We start from the raw sequence: 13,160 nt of genomic DNA on the forward strand, positions 1-13,160 counted from the left end.
GAAACTTAAAGTGCTACAAAAAGCTTAATAACACATGCTGACTCAAGCAGCTGCTTTCGGATCTTGGCACATGGCAGCCATCATCCCCAGATATTTGTTATTTTATTACCTACTCTTCTCAACATTGGCAGTCAAAATATGTCACATACTTTATGGCCCAAGTCGAGTTTTAACAGCCAGCATAGAAGTAAGGCCAAAATGTCAATCAGTCGATCAACAAACATTTATTAAATACATAATAGGTGCCCGGAATCATACTTAGTTCCGAGGATACAAAGAAAGGTAAAAGAGAGACCTTATTCTCAAGGAGCTCATAGTCTAATGGAGGATACAATATGCAAACAATTATGCGTAATTAACTATACACAAAATGCAATGGAAATGGTTGGTCAAGAGAGAAAGCCTTCCTGGAGAAAGTCCCATTTGAGCTGGAACTTGAAGGAAGCCAGGAAGTAGAGATAAGCAGGGAAAAAATTCTAGGAATGGGGACAGCCAGTGAAAATTCCTGAAGTAATGAAATGGAATGTTTTATTTAAGGAAGAGCAAGGACTACACTGTCCCTGGATCACAGAATACATAAATGGAGGGGAATGATATATAAAAAGTCTGGGAAGGTAGAACGGGGCCAGGATATGAACAACTTTAAAGACCAAAAGGAAGATTTTTTACTTGATCCTAATAGGAGCCCCTGGAGTTTACAGAGTAGGGAACTGACATAGTTAGAGCTGTGGTTTAGGAACATCAGGTCAACAGCTGGAGAGAGGATGGACTGGGGAGACATGGGGAAGATCAGCCAGCAGGATATCGTACTAGTTCACAATGAAGTCCTCTACCAGAGTGATGATGGGGAGAGAAGGGAAAGGCATAATAGAGTAGATATGGGAGTTGAAAGAAAGTAAAGAGTTTAAGATCGAACAAGTTAAAACTGGGCAATTGGAGAATGATAGTACCCTGGACAGTAATAAAAAAAAGTTAAGAAAAGAGGAGAATTTAGGAAGAAGATAATCTCATTTTGGACATGTTGAATTTAAAGTTTTATAGGACATCCAGTTTGAGATGTCCAATAGACAGACATGCAAGGATAAAGATCAGCTAGAATTAAATAAATAACTTGAGAATCACTAAGTGCAAAGATGATAATTGAATCCATAAGAGCTGAAGAGATCTTCAAGGTAAATAATATAAAAAGAGAATAGGACAGAGAGCCCAAGACAGAGCCCTGTGGGATACCCATGATTAGCTGGTATAAGTTGGATCAAAATCCAGCAAAAGAGACTGGGGAAAGGTCAGAGAGGGAAAGTAATTTCCCAAAAACCTAGAAAGCAGAGACTCAGTAAGAGAATGATTGACAGTGTCAAAGGCTGCAGACTATCAAGATAAATAAGACTTAGATTAGATTATTAGATTGGGCAATTAGAGATTAATAGCTTTGGAGGCAGAATTTTGGTTAAATGATAAGAGCAAAAGTCAGTTTGTAGAGAGGCACAAACATAAATATAAAAGAAAAGTCACCTCAATAAAAAAAAATTGAAGTGCCTGCTATGTTCTAGATCCTATGCACAAATACTAAGGAAAAAAATTTAAATAATCCTGGATCTCAAGGCGCTTGTGTTCTACTGAAATGGGGAAGAAAGGAGACAGATATATAACAAATTATAATTAGGTAAAAACAAAGGAGACACAAAGTCAGAGGGAGCACTAACAACTTGGGAAATTAATAAATCATAATCACTATCATGACAATAGAATTTATATAATGCTTGAAAGTTTGCAAAGTTTCTTACTAATATCCCTTCATTTATCCCTACAACAACCCTGTAAGATAGGTTGCTATTATTATCCCCATTTGACAGATGAGGAAAATGAGGTAAACAGAGGTACCCAGAGTCCCACAGCTGGAAGGCATTGAGTCTGGATGTGAGCTGATCCTTGAAGGGAGTCAGGGATTGCAAGAGACAAAAGTGAGGAGAATTTGAGGCACAAAGTTAAAATATAGTATATTGTGTGGAGGGAATAACTTGACTAGAACATAGTTTGTGAAAGGAGAAAAGTTAGTGAAAATCAAAATTCATTATTTTTCCCATATAAGTTTAAGGACCCCTTGAAATCTATCCACAAATCCCAGATCTGCTGTTCAAAGTAATGTATGTAATGAATGGAAGATGGGTCCTATCTCAACACTCTTCAAAGAATTCTTTTTTCCTCCTCTTCCACCCATCTAGACTACCTCTGCCCCATCACTCTCCTATCTTCAGCAGCTCTTTATTTGGATTCCCCTTCAAGATAAGGTAAGAATTACCAGTAATATCTTCAGCCTCCTAACAGTTGGCCCCTCAACTGCTGACCACCCTGCTCTAGCCAGTAGCCATAAAATGACTGAAGACATTTATTACATGCTTCCTCTGCACTAGGTACTATGCTAATAAATGACTGGGGACAGAAATACAAATCAATCCTGGACCCACAAGGAGCTTACATTCTAATGAGGAAGATGCTAAGACATCAAGGCAAGGTAGAAATTAGGAGGGGGAGTATATGTGGACCAGCACCTCATCTGAACAACACCCAGAATGTCGTAGTGGGATGGATATAGGCAAGATTAGGCAAACGCTCCCTTCTCCGAGCCCAGACTCCCAGGGCAGAGTCCAGGATCTGCTGGGAAGAGGACTAAGGCTCAAAGAGAGAGTCATCGTGGTTTGGAAATGTCTGGGAAGGGACCATGGAATTTAGAACTGGGAGGGAGTTTAGAGTTTATCTTGTCCAATCTCCTCCTTTTATAAATGAAGCTCTGACAAGGAAGTGATTTACCCTGTCACACAAATAATAAGCAGCAGGACCAGGATTTGAACAAAAGTCCACTGATTTGCCTGGGTTTTTATAAAGGGGGATTCCAGCTAAATAACAGTCTAGGCTGGATGCCTTAATCCTTCTCAGCTAATTTGTCTCTTCAGGACTTTCTCTGCCATTCCTGGACACCAGCTACCTTTTCTCCTGACCACACACACACACTCTCTCTCTCTCTCTCTCTCTCTCTCTCTCTCTAATTCTCTGTCTCTGTCTCTCTTTCTCTCTCCCTTTTCAGTTCCCTTTTATATGTTGTCTTCTCCCATTAGCATATAAACTCCATGGGACAGAAACTGTCTACTTCTACTTACATCTACCATGCTTAAAACATATTCTGCATATCACTTACACATGATAAGTGCTTAATAAAAGCTTGTTGACCGAATGATTTCCAACTTGGAGACAACGTGATCAGTATGAACTGCCTCTTCACTCCATTACCGTATGATTCCATCCATGGGATCTCCAAAGGCTAACCTGCTAAAACCCAATAGAATCTACCATTCTTCACAAGAAGATGCTGAGTTTCACTAATGTGTTCTTCATCTTGATATAAATCTCTTTCCCCGCAAAGTCGGCCCAATTTCTTTGCTGGGACCTCAGAAGAGACGAGGAGGAGATGGCCAACATCATCTATGGAACTCATTGACTTGGAGAAAGTTGGAACTTTCTCAGCGTCTCAGAGGAAGTCTTTCTTGTTTGCAATAAGGCTACATCCTTACTCCAAATCTCAGCTTCCAAACTCTTTCCCTGCTCTAGACCATTGGTTTTCCCTCAGGTCATATATGTCTCTCTGTCCCTGAGCTCTTAACACATCTTCCCAAGGACTTTGTTGCCTCTAGCTGGATTGAGAGCCATGGGAAATCTCCTGGGATAAGTTCTTAGCCCATGCATTCAAACCATAAAAGAGTGTTCGCTTGGAGAAGGGGCATTATGTTGGGGAGGATTGTTATTTCTGCCCTTGGAATGTTACAAAAAGGTATTAAAAATAAGCTTTGCCACTTGCTGCTATTTTCCAAAGTCAGCAGATGCAGGACCCTGCTGTGACCAATCAGTAGAAGCCTTGGGGAAAAAAAGTTGGGTCATTCTTTGAGACACCCTGATTGGTTTGGGGAGTTGGGGCAGGGCCACGTTCTTCTCCCAGGCTTTCCATAGGTGGATTCAAAGTAAAGGAGGGTCCCCAACAGCTTTTTATCTTGCTCCAGAAAGGAATGTCTTCAGGGATTTTTCTGGGAGGCCCTGGCTCAAGAAGTAGGGAAAAGGTAAATTAAAAGTAGGAAACCAAGTTAAAGGGGAAGAATTTGATTCTAGCATGGTGGCAAGCCTTAGAAGAAAGAAAAGCAGCCTGATCTGAAGTCATCATCTTTCTCCAACCAGCTCTGGTCTTTTTTATTTGTTTGGTCGCTTACAGTGAAGGAGAGGATAGATTTCATAGAATCAGAGAGAGCAGAGAGAGCCAAGGGAGAGTGGACTCTGGAAATAATCCTCAAGGGGACTGACCAAGAGAAATCAGTGTATGCAGACTTTTCTTAATCATTATTGTCATAATAGGCTCCCCTGTGATTTTCCTAGAGTCAGTCTTAGAATCAACAAAAATTTTAAAACAACAACAACAATAACAACTTCATGGAAGAAGTCAATTACTAAAACGCTGGGACCAAGTTATAGGACTGTCCATGCTAATTCACCCAAGCCAAAACAAAGACGGAAATCACGATGTCCCACTTGATAATCCTTGGCCAATTCCCTTTTCCTGCTCAGAATACCCTGCTCATCAATCCTACCTAAAGTATTCAAGGGCATAGAGGCCTAAGTACCATTTCTTGGTCTTTTTTCTAATCAGAGTAAAGGCAGAGTCACCACTATATTCGGTTGACTCAAAGTGGGTGCTACCTAAAAAGGGAGACACCAATTAAAAGCTGGGTGAGGGTGCTATTTATTTTATGTTTTTAACTGGCAAGGAGGGAGAAAGTGAGGGTTCTTGGTAAGGACAAAAGAAAGCTGAGCAAAAGGAGGGGGACAGGAAGATCCACAAGAAGACAAAGAGGAAGAGTGGACAATGGCCTTTCTGAAGGAATTATTTAAAGCAAAGAATCTGCTGCTGGTCATCTTTATACCACTTCTGCTGTTGCCTCTACCAATTCTACACCCCAACAGCGTAAGTACTCATTTGTTTTCTCCCTCCGGTGTCTACGTGATCTACCACTGTATGGTGAATGGGAGAAGGGGGGAACTTTCTATCAGATGAAGGAAGGGTAGAGTCTCTTGGATGCTTTTGTAGCAAGTAAATGAGACTCAGTACTTGGACTCTTGACCATTCCTTTTTAAAAATGACTGGTTTGCATTTAAAGGAGAATACTAAAGAATCCTCCAACTTGAAAGGGCCATTCTTACCACCATGGTCCTCTTGGTCTGTCTTTATTACCATTAGTGAGGTCACAGAAGAAAAGAGATGGTTTAAAGGTGAAAAGACAGAAAAAGCCATTCACTTCTATAAGACAGCATCTTCAGGGACAGGAAATGGGGACCCTTTATGAGTTGTGGAAATGGATAATGATACTCATCCATAAGATGAGGGAATTGAGCTAAAAAGAACTCTGAAAGCTCTTCCAGGAATAGTTCCTATAACTAATGATGAACTTATATACCACATGGCTACCACATGGTAAAACTGGAAAGCTTGATGGTTCCGAAGTCAGCAAACCTGAGTTCAAATCCCACCTCTGACACTTTATTCCTTGTGTAACCACTCCTGGAACTAAATCACCTCATCTGCAAAAGCAGGGAAGTGGACTTAGATAGCTTCTGAGATTCCTTCCAGCTTTAGTTCTATGATCTGAAAAACACGAGGAGTATAGACTAAACCCAGACTTTGTAAACAGTTTCTATGTCATGGACCCCTTTGGCAGCCTACAGACCCATTCTCAAAATAACCAGGTTTTTTTTAACATTCATAATGAAAGGAAATACCAAATTTCAGTTAGAGGTTGATGAAAATGTAGATGGATTTTCTCACCTGAGTCAAAGGACTCCCTGAAATGTTTCCTTAGACCCCAGGTTAAGAACCACTAGTATAGGCCTTGTAATGAATGATGCTGATAGACTAAAATGCTATGGAATTGGTCAATTTGTTATCCTGAAAAGAGTATCAGATTAGAAGTCAGGGGTCAAGGATTCAAATTCCACACCAGCTACACTACCCAGGTAACCTTCAGCAAGTTATTTCATCTATCTATGGTTTCAATTTCCTGAATTCAGATTCAAAGCTCCCCTTTAGATCTGAATTTGACTGAAGATGTCAAGATTTAGCTTTCAGAGACCAGACTTGTTCCAGTAAAGTTTCTTTCTTTTTTTTAATGTAACAATTTTTATTGGCAAATGTTGACACCAGCATTGGAAATGTCAATAGAAAAATAAAATTTTAATTGTTTTCTCTCATACCAAAATTTGATCTTCTTGACTGTAGCAGCTAGTGAAATCTTCTCAATACAAAAGGGTAAACTGGTTTGAGTTACAACCAGCATACACAGTGTGTGCACAGGGGTGTTCTGAATATGGACAGTTAATGGCACCAGTACTTTTACATTCAACAAAACTGTTTCTTGGTGTGTTTTTTTTAAATTAGGTTTTATAACATAAACCACAGCAATTAGGAAATAAGATTGGTTCAGTGAAGTTTCTTGGGCCAAAAAGCCAAAATTTCATTGGAATCCTTATTCTGGAGGACACTGCCCAAGAAAAATGAAATGTGGCTTTTTGCCTTGATCTTAGGCACATGATTCATCTGCTTATTTTTGTTCTTTGTGGATTTCCCCTCTGTGCTCTCAGAAGCAGAGAAACAAAATACTAACTAATGACACATTCAAAAACAAAGAAGATCCCTAAGCTCCTAAAGCATGACCTTTACTTTCAGCAGGGTTCATGGAAACAGATCAGTCGGAGTCCTCTTAGCAGACTGTTTTGGCTCCCCACGTTGAATTCCTCTCAGATTTACCACTTGCCTCTCCTCCCCCTTCTTCTCCTTCCCTCTTCAAAAACTGTCCTTAGTCCCAGAGTCCTCTGAAAGCTGTGACTCCATAAATTTCCATCAAACTGGTCCAACCCTTTGAGATACTGGATAAGAGAGAAGGGTGGAAAAAAAAACAAAAAAAATCACTTTTCTCTTTGCTGTAATAACTTGGTCACTAAGATTAAGACAAGAAAAAAAAGCTAAATAGAGATTAGGATGGTTCCTCTTGGAAACAAACTGGCTTAAATCTTTCAATGAATCCCCTAGAGAGGCAGAGAGAAGCTGATTAAGGTTTGGCTTAGATTGGCCAGCCAAGGATTGCCGATGTTTCATACCTCCGCCCTCCCCGTGTCCCCTTGCTGCCACCTGGTTTTCTATTTTAATAATAACTCCCACTTAAGCTCTTTAAAGCTGAAAAATGCCTTCCTCACAACAACCTTGTGAAGTAGATAGATAGTGCAAATATTATAACTATTTGCCAATGAGGACACAAATTGTAAGGGACAAAATGATTTGCCAAGCATGTGCCTGCACAGTTGGTGTCTGGGGTAGCAGTTGCACCCCAGGGCCCTGTCCCCAGATGCCTCTCTTTAATCCATATGCATATGGGGAAAAGGAAAAAAAATGGTGGAGACAGAAGCATGGGAATCTGTCAAAATAAAATTAAATCGTTGCTCAGTTGTGACCAACTTTTCTTAACGCCATTTGGGCAAAGATACTGGAATGGTTTGTCATTCCCTTCTCCAGCTCATTTTACAGATGAGAAATATAAAGGTAAACAGGATTAAATGATTTTTCCCAGAATCACACAGCTAGGAAGTGTCTGAAAATGGATTTGAACTCAGGGAGTTGGGTCTTCATGACTCTACCCCCAGCACTCCAGCCACTGTGCCACCTAACTGCCCTTTGCCAAAAATTAAATTATCACAAGGGACACACAACTGAACAAACGAAATTAATGGGGACTTTTTAATAATCTCCCCAATTTCTTATGGAGAAGGTCACTAGCAATTTCTCTCCAGAAAAAAAAATCATTTTATTTCAATGCAACTTTAAAGTTGCTTACATTTCTGTTGAAGGAAGCAGCCATCATGGGAGAAAGGATGTTGTTCTGGTCCCAGTTCTGTCCCTTAGTAATTGTGAGATCTCAAGCAACTCATTAACGTTTCTGTTTTTTAATTTCCTCAACTGTAAAGCAAAAATAATAATACTTTCACTGTTTACCTCAAAGAATTACAATAAGGATCAGCTGAATATAAAGGCCATTATAAACTGTAAAGGGCTCTACAAATGTCAGTTATTAATATTATTAGCCAAAAGAACTCTAGGCCTCTTCATTCTTTTGCTTCATTGTGTGAAGTCTAATTTTTCTGTGACCTATGGTGAGCTGAGAAAGAAGTCTTCCAGAAGCAAAATGTGATATATGACAGATGGGGTGGGAGTAGGCAGAGCTATAAGTCACAATTTTGTTGCCCAGAACATACTGAAAAAAAAAAAAAACACTCTCAAATTTACTTTGCAATTTATAATTTAGAAATAATAGCAGTAACTCAGTTAAATAGGAGTGAAAATTAGTTAACAATAGTGGCTCACAGATTAATAAGGTGTTATTAATAATGCTCAGGGTTTGGTAATTTCAGTTTCAGTTAACTGTTCTGGGGAAGAGGGAAGACAGAGAGAGGGACAGAGAGACAGACAGAGACAGAAAGGAGAAGGAGAGACTGAAACAAAGATAGACAAAGAGAGACAAGCAGACAGACAGACAGGAGAGAGAGAGATAGAAACAGAAAGATAGAAAGAGGGAGAGAAAGAAGGAGAGACAGAGAGAGACAGAGAGGAGAGGGAGAAACCAAAACAGAAAGACAGAGACAAAGAGACAGACAGACAGAAAGGAGAGGGAGAAATACAGAAAAACAGAAAGAGGGAGAGAGAGAAGGAGAGACAGAAAGAGGAACAGAGACACAGATAGAGACAGAAAGGAAAGGGCGAGACAGAGAGACAAAGGACAGACAAGAGAAGGGAAGACAGGTAGAAAGAGACAGAGAGAGAGAGAGAGATGGGGAAAGGGAGAAGGAGTTATAGAGAGAGACAGACAGACAGACAGACAGAGACAGGAGAGACAGACAGATACAAAAAGAGACAGAGAGAAGGAGAGGAAGAGGAAGGGACAGAAAGAGAGAGAGAGACAGAGAAAAGAGGGAGAAACAGAAAAACAGAGAAGGTGAGGGAAACGAAGGTACAGAAAGAGACAGAGAGGAGAGGGAGAGAGAGAGAGAGAGAGAGAGAGAGAGAGAGAGAGAGAGAGAGAGAGAGAGAGAGACAGAGAGAGAGAGAGAGAGAGAGAGAGAGAGACAGAGAGACAGAGAGACAGACAGAGAGAGAGAGAGAGAGAGAGAGAGAGAGAGAGAGAGAGAGAGAGAGAGAGAGACTAGAGACACCATTTAAATAACAGTGCTCTGAGGTAAAAAATGAGTTACTCAGCCCTTGTTAATGGTTTTGAAGATGGGAGATCATATGCACACTAAAGGCAAGAAGGCAGAAAGACTTTGTCTTTGGGCATTTCTGTTCAAAGCTGGGAAAGAAAAAGAAAAAACAATGGCAGAAGAGCTAGGGAGAGGGAAATCAGAAGAGAGATGAAATAGGAGAAGAGGATGATGGAGCATCCCTGGGGAACCTCAGTTTTGACTCTTTTTAGATTAATTCCAAATTTGGGCTCTTGGTCCTCTGCTTCTAACTTGTCCCCTCTTTTGTTTTCTTTGGCTTTTTAAAAATCATTCACATTTTTAAAGTTATATTAATTAGTTCTGAGAGATGTCCTTTAGAACCTAATTCTTCCTTCAACCTGGACTGCATCTCAGGAAAGTAAAGATAGCATTAGGATTAATACTTAGTCCTTAAAATCCCCAACTGGATTTCATTGCTTGATCTGCTTTAGTTTCCAGGGCACTGACATTGCTCCTGAGTCCAACCACAATGGTCTTAAGGATGACACTTAAACTGTTCCCAAAGACCTTCACTTTATCTCTGACTCACAAGTACATAAGAACTAGAAACCCAGAATCTAATTGTATATGGAAAAAGGAGAGAGGAAGTACAAATGATTTAATTCAGCTTAAGAGTTGTTATTGTTGTTAATCATTACAGTTGTGACTCACTCACAATGAGTGAGTTGGCAATAACCAACTGGTGTTTTCTTAGCAAAGATACTGGAGTGGTTTGCCATTTCCTTTTTCAGCTTATTTTTACAAATGAGAAAACTGAGGCAAACAGGGTTAAGTGATTTACCCAGGGTCACACAGCTAATAAGTATCTGAGGCTGGATTTGAACTCACGTTCTCCTGTCTCCAGGATCATTGCTCTATCCACTGTCACTATTCCTGTTCAGCTTAAGTAACCTCCCCAAAATAAATGTTAACTGAGTTTTATGAATCTAAACTCAATTTTACCTATACACAATTTCAGAAAAGTCCCTTTTATTTTGAAAAAAAAAAAAGAGCTGTTTTGCTATTGTGAAACATTTCAGATTTTTTATAAAATTTGCCTCTTACTCCTTTAGAATGATGGAATGGAAGAAGTCCCATACTTGGAATCAAAAGACCCAGGATAGTCTCATTTCTGCTACTTATTTTCTGTTGTAACTTTGAGCAAATTACTCACCTTCTCACACTTGTTACATAAACATTTACTCAGCACCTACTATGCACTAAGCATTGGGGAGACAAAAAGAGACAAATGATATATTAATGGGGATAAATAACTTTTTTAAATGAAATCTTGTATTTCATTGTCATAGGAAACTCCTAAGGAGTAAATTTCCCCCACCCACCTTATACACTGACTGTGCCCCTTAATGGGGCACTGAGGAAGGGAAATAACTTATCCAAAGTCATGCAAACAGTATGAGGGATTTGAACCCAAATCATCTTGACTCGGAGGCTGTCTAGTTATCCACCGTGATATTCCCCTGACTCTCCAACGAATTAGTATGAAGTTCATATAAGGGAATAGAATGTTAGAGAGTAATGTGAAGATATTATTATTTCAATTTGACGGTTATACACACTATATATATCTAATGTACATGTACTAAACTTATAAATTTCTTAGGGTATAATAATCACTCAAAAAGCATTTATTAAGCACTTGCTGTGTAGTAGGCACTGTAGTACACAGCAAGTGCTTAAAATGGGAGCAGCTGAGTGAAGCAGTGGATAGAGTGCCAGGGCTGGGGTCAGGAAGGCTCATCTCCCTGAGTTCAAATCTGGCTTCATATACTTACTAGCCATGTGACCCTGGACATTTAAGTCTGTATACCTTAATTTCTTCATCTGTAAAATAAGCTAGAGAAAGAAATGGCAAACCACTCCAACCCCAAAGAAAAACCAAGAAAACCCAAATGGGATCAAGAAGAGTCAAACATAACTCAACCACCAAAAAAGATTTTCTTTGGTACAGAGGATCTGTGTGGAGGATTAAATTTTGTTGGATTTTATTTTGTATTTTGCTCTCAAGGAAGAGAAAAAGACTAAACAGAATGTTTCTTCAGGGTCCTTGGGGCAACAAAGAGTTTTTCCATTAGCAACCATCTTACTGGAATGAAATTGTTTTCCAGGCAGAATCACAGAATTTGAGAGTTGAAAAGGACCTCTCAGTGACCACTCTAGTCCAATCTGTACACAAAAGGAATCCCTACTGTAACACATCCAACAAGCAGCAGCCTGTGTTTGAACACCCCCAGGCAGAAGGCCCCACCATTTCTGAAGCAGCCCACTCCTTTTGTATACAGCTATAATGGAAAGGAAGTTTTTACTGGCATTGAAATTAAATTTGCCCCTTTACAACTTCAGTGCATTTATTTCTGGTTATTCCCTGAGTGGCCCAACAAAACGAGTCCAGTTGATCTTCCACATGATACTCATGGATTTCATTCATTCAGTTGGCATTTACATGCATAATATGATGGCAAGACTTTTGAGTTGGGAGCTAAAGGATCGGTGTCCAAACCCCAGTTTTGCCACTGGTGTAGCAAAATTATTTACTATCTTAGGGAGTGGAGAGGAGAGAGAAAGGGATAGAAAATTTTATTTTAAAAAATGGATGTTAAAAATTGGAATTGGAAAAAGTAAAATATAATTTTTAAAACAAGAAAAAAAGGGGGGTCTGAACTGCATAATTTCTATGACCCCTTTCAGCTCTAACTCTATGATGCCATGAATTTTCTGGCTTATGATAAACCTTCCTTTTTCCTGAGCTGGTTTAGCTAAGCCTCTCAATAGTTTCAGGAGAAAGGCTGTCCTGGTTTTATTTGACAAGGCACACAAAATGTGAATGAGTGAAGAAAAACACAGATTAAAAACTCAGGCCCTCCAACTCTTGAAATGTGCATACCATACAAAAACCGAATCTGATGAATTTTGACACAGTTGACTCGTCTCTTCAATTTGAAATATATGTATATTTTAAAAACTCAATTCAATCAAATAACTAGTACAGACTGACCAAATATCCATAAAAATGGCATATTTGTATATCTAGCCTCAGATTCCTCCCATATTCATAACCTCAGCCAGTCTCTCTTTGACCCCCCAGGTTTCTGGCCCCCTCAATCTACTTACCCTCTGGGAATCCTTACAGGTGCTTTTCTGCCTCAGCCCCCAGAATTCCTGTATGTATCCCTTTATGGCACCACTCCACTCCGGGATCTCAGAATCATGGCATCTCAGAGTGAGAAGGGATCTCAGAAACCACCTATGCCTGAACTAGAATCTTCTTCATCGCCCATAAGAGGTCATTCAGCTTTTGCTTGAAGACTTCCTGTGAAAAGGAACCTATTCCCCTTTGGCACAACCCTTGGGGTTAGGAAATGGTTCCTAAAGTCAAGAATAAATTTGCCTCTAAACTATTTCTACCTGTTATTCCTAGTTCTGCCCTCTGAGACCAAGCAGATCTGCTAGTAGCCTTCAAGATGCCAGCTTAGCAGAGGGCATTAGGGTGTAAAGCCCACCATCTCTAAAACAAGGAGGTGATTCAGGCCAGTTCCAATGCTCTTGTGATGGAGAGAACCATCTGCACCCAGAGAGGACTGTGGGAACTGAGGGTGGACCACAACATAGCATTTTTACTTTTTGTTGTTGTTTGCTTGCATTTTGTTTTCTTTCTCATTTTTCCCTTTTTAATCTGATTTTTCTTGTGCTGCAAGATAATTGTATAAATATGTATGCATAAATATGTTTACTATATATTGGATTACCTGCCATCTGGGGAAAAGGGGAAAACTGGAACAGAAGATTTCGCAAGGGTTAATGTT

At 39.7% G+C, this 13,160-nt stretch overlaps 1 protein-coding gene across 2 annotated transcripts in view; it reads left to right on the top strand.

Annotated features, from left to right (window-relative positions):
* Nucleotides 1–4,074: 4,074 nt before the first annotated feature.
* Nucleotides 4,075–13,160, top strand: part of SLC13A4 (solute carrier family 13 member 4) — a 60,894-nt gene continuing 51,808 nt past the window's right edge. For both annotated transcript variants that reach the window (XM_051963251.1, XM_051963252.1), the window contains exon 1: nucleotides 4,075–5,002. In XM_051963251.1, coding sequence (XP_051819211.1) covers nucleotides 4,904–5,002 — 99 coding nt within the window. In that variant the 5' untranslated portion in view covers nucleotides 4,075–4,903. The remainder of the gene's footprint in view (nucleotides 5,003–13,160) is intronic.

Source organism: Antechinus flavipes, chromosome 5 (genome assembly GCF_016432865.1).
Source record: "Antechinus flavipes isolate AdamAnt ecotype Samford, QLD, Australia chromosome 5, AdamAnt_v2, whole genome shotgun sequence".
In the NCBI taxonomy this organism is placed as follows: Eukaryota; Metazoa; Chordata; class Mammalia; order Dasyuromorphia; family Dasyuridae; genus Antechinus; species Antechinus flavipes.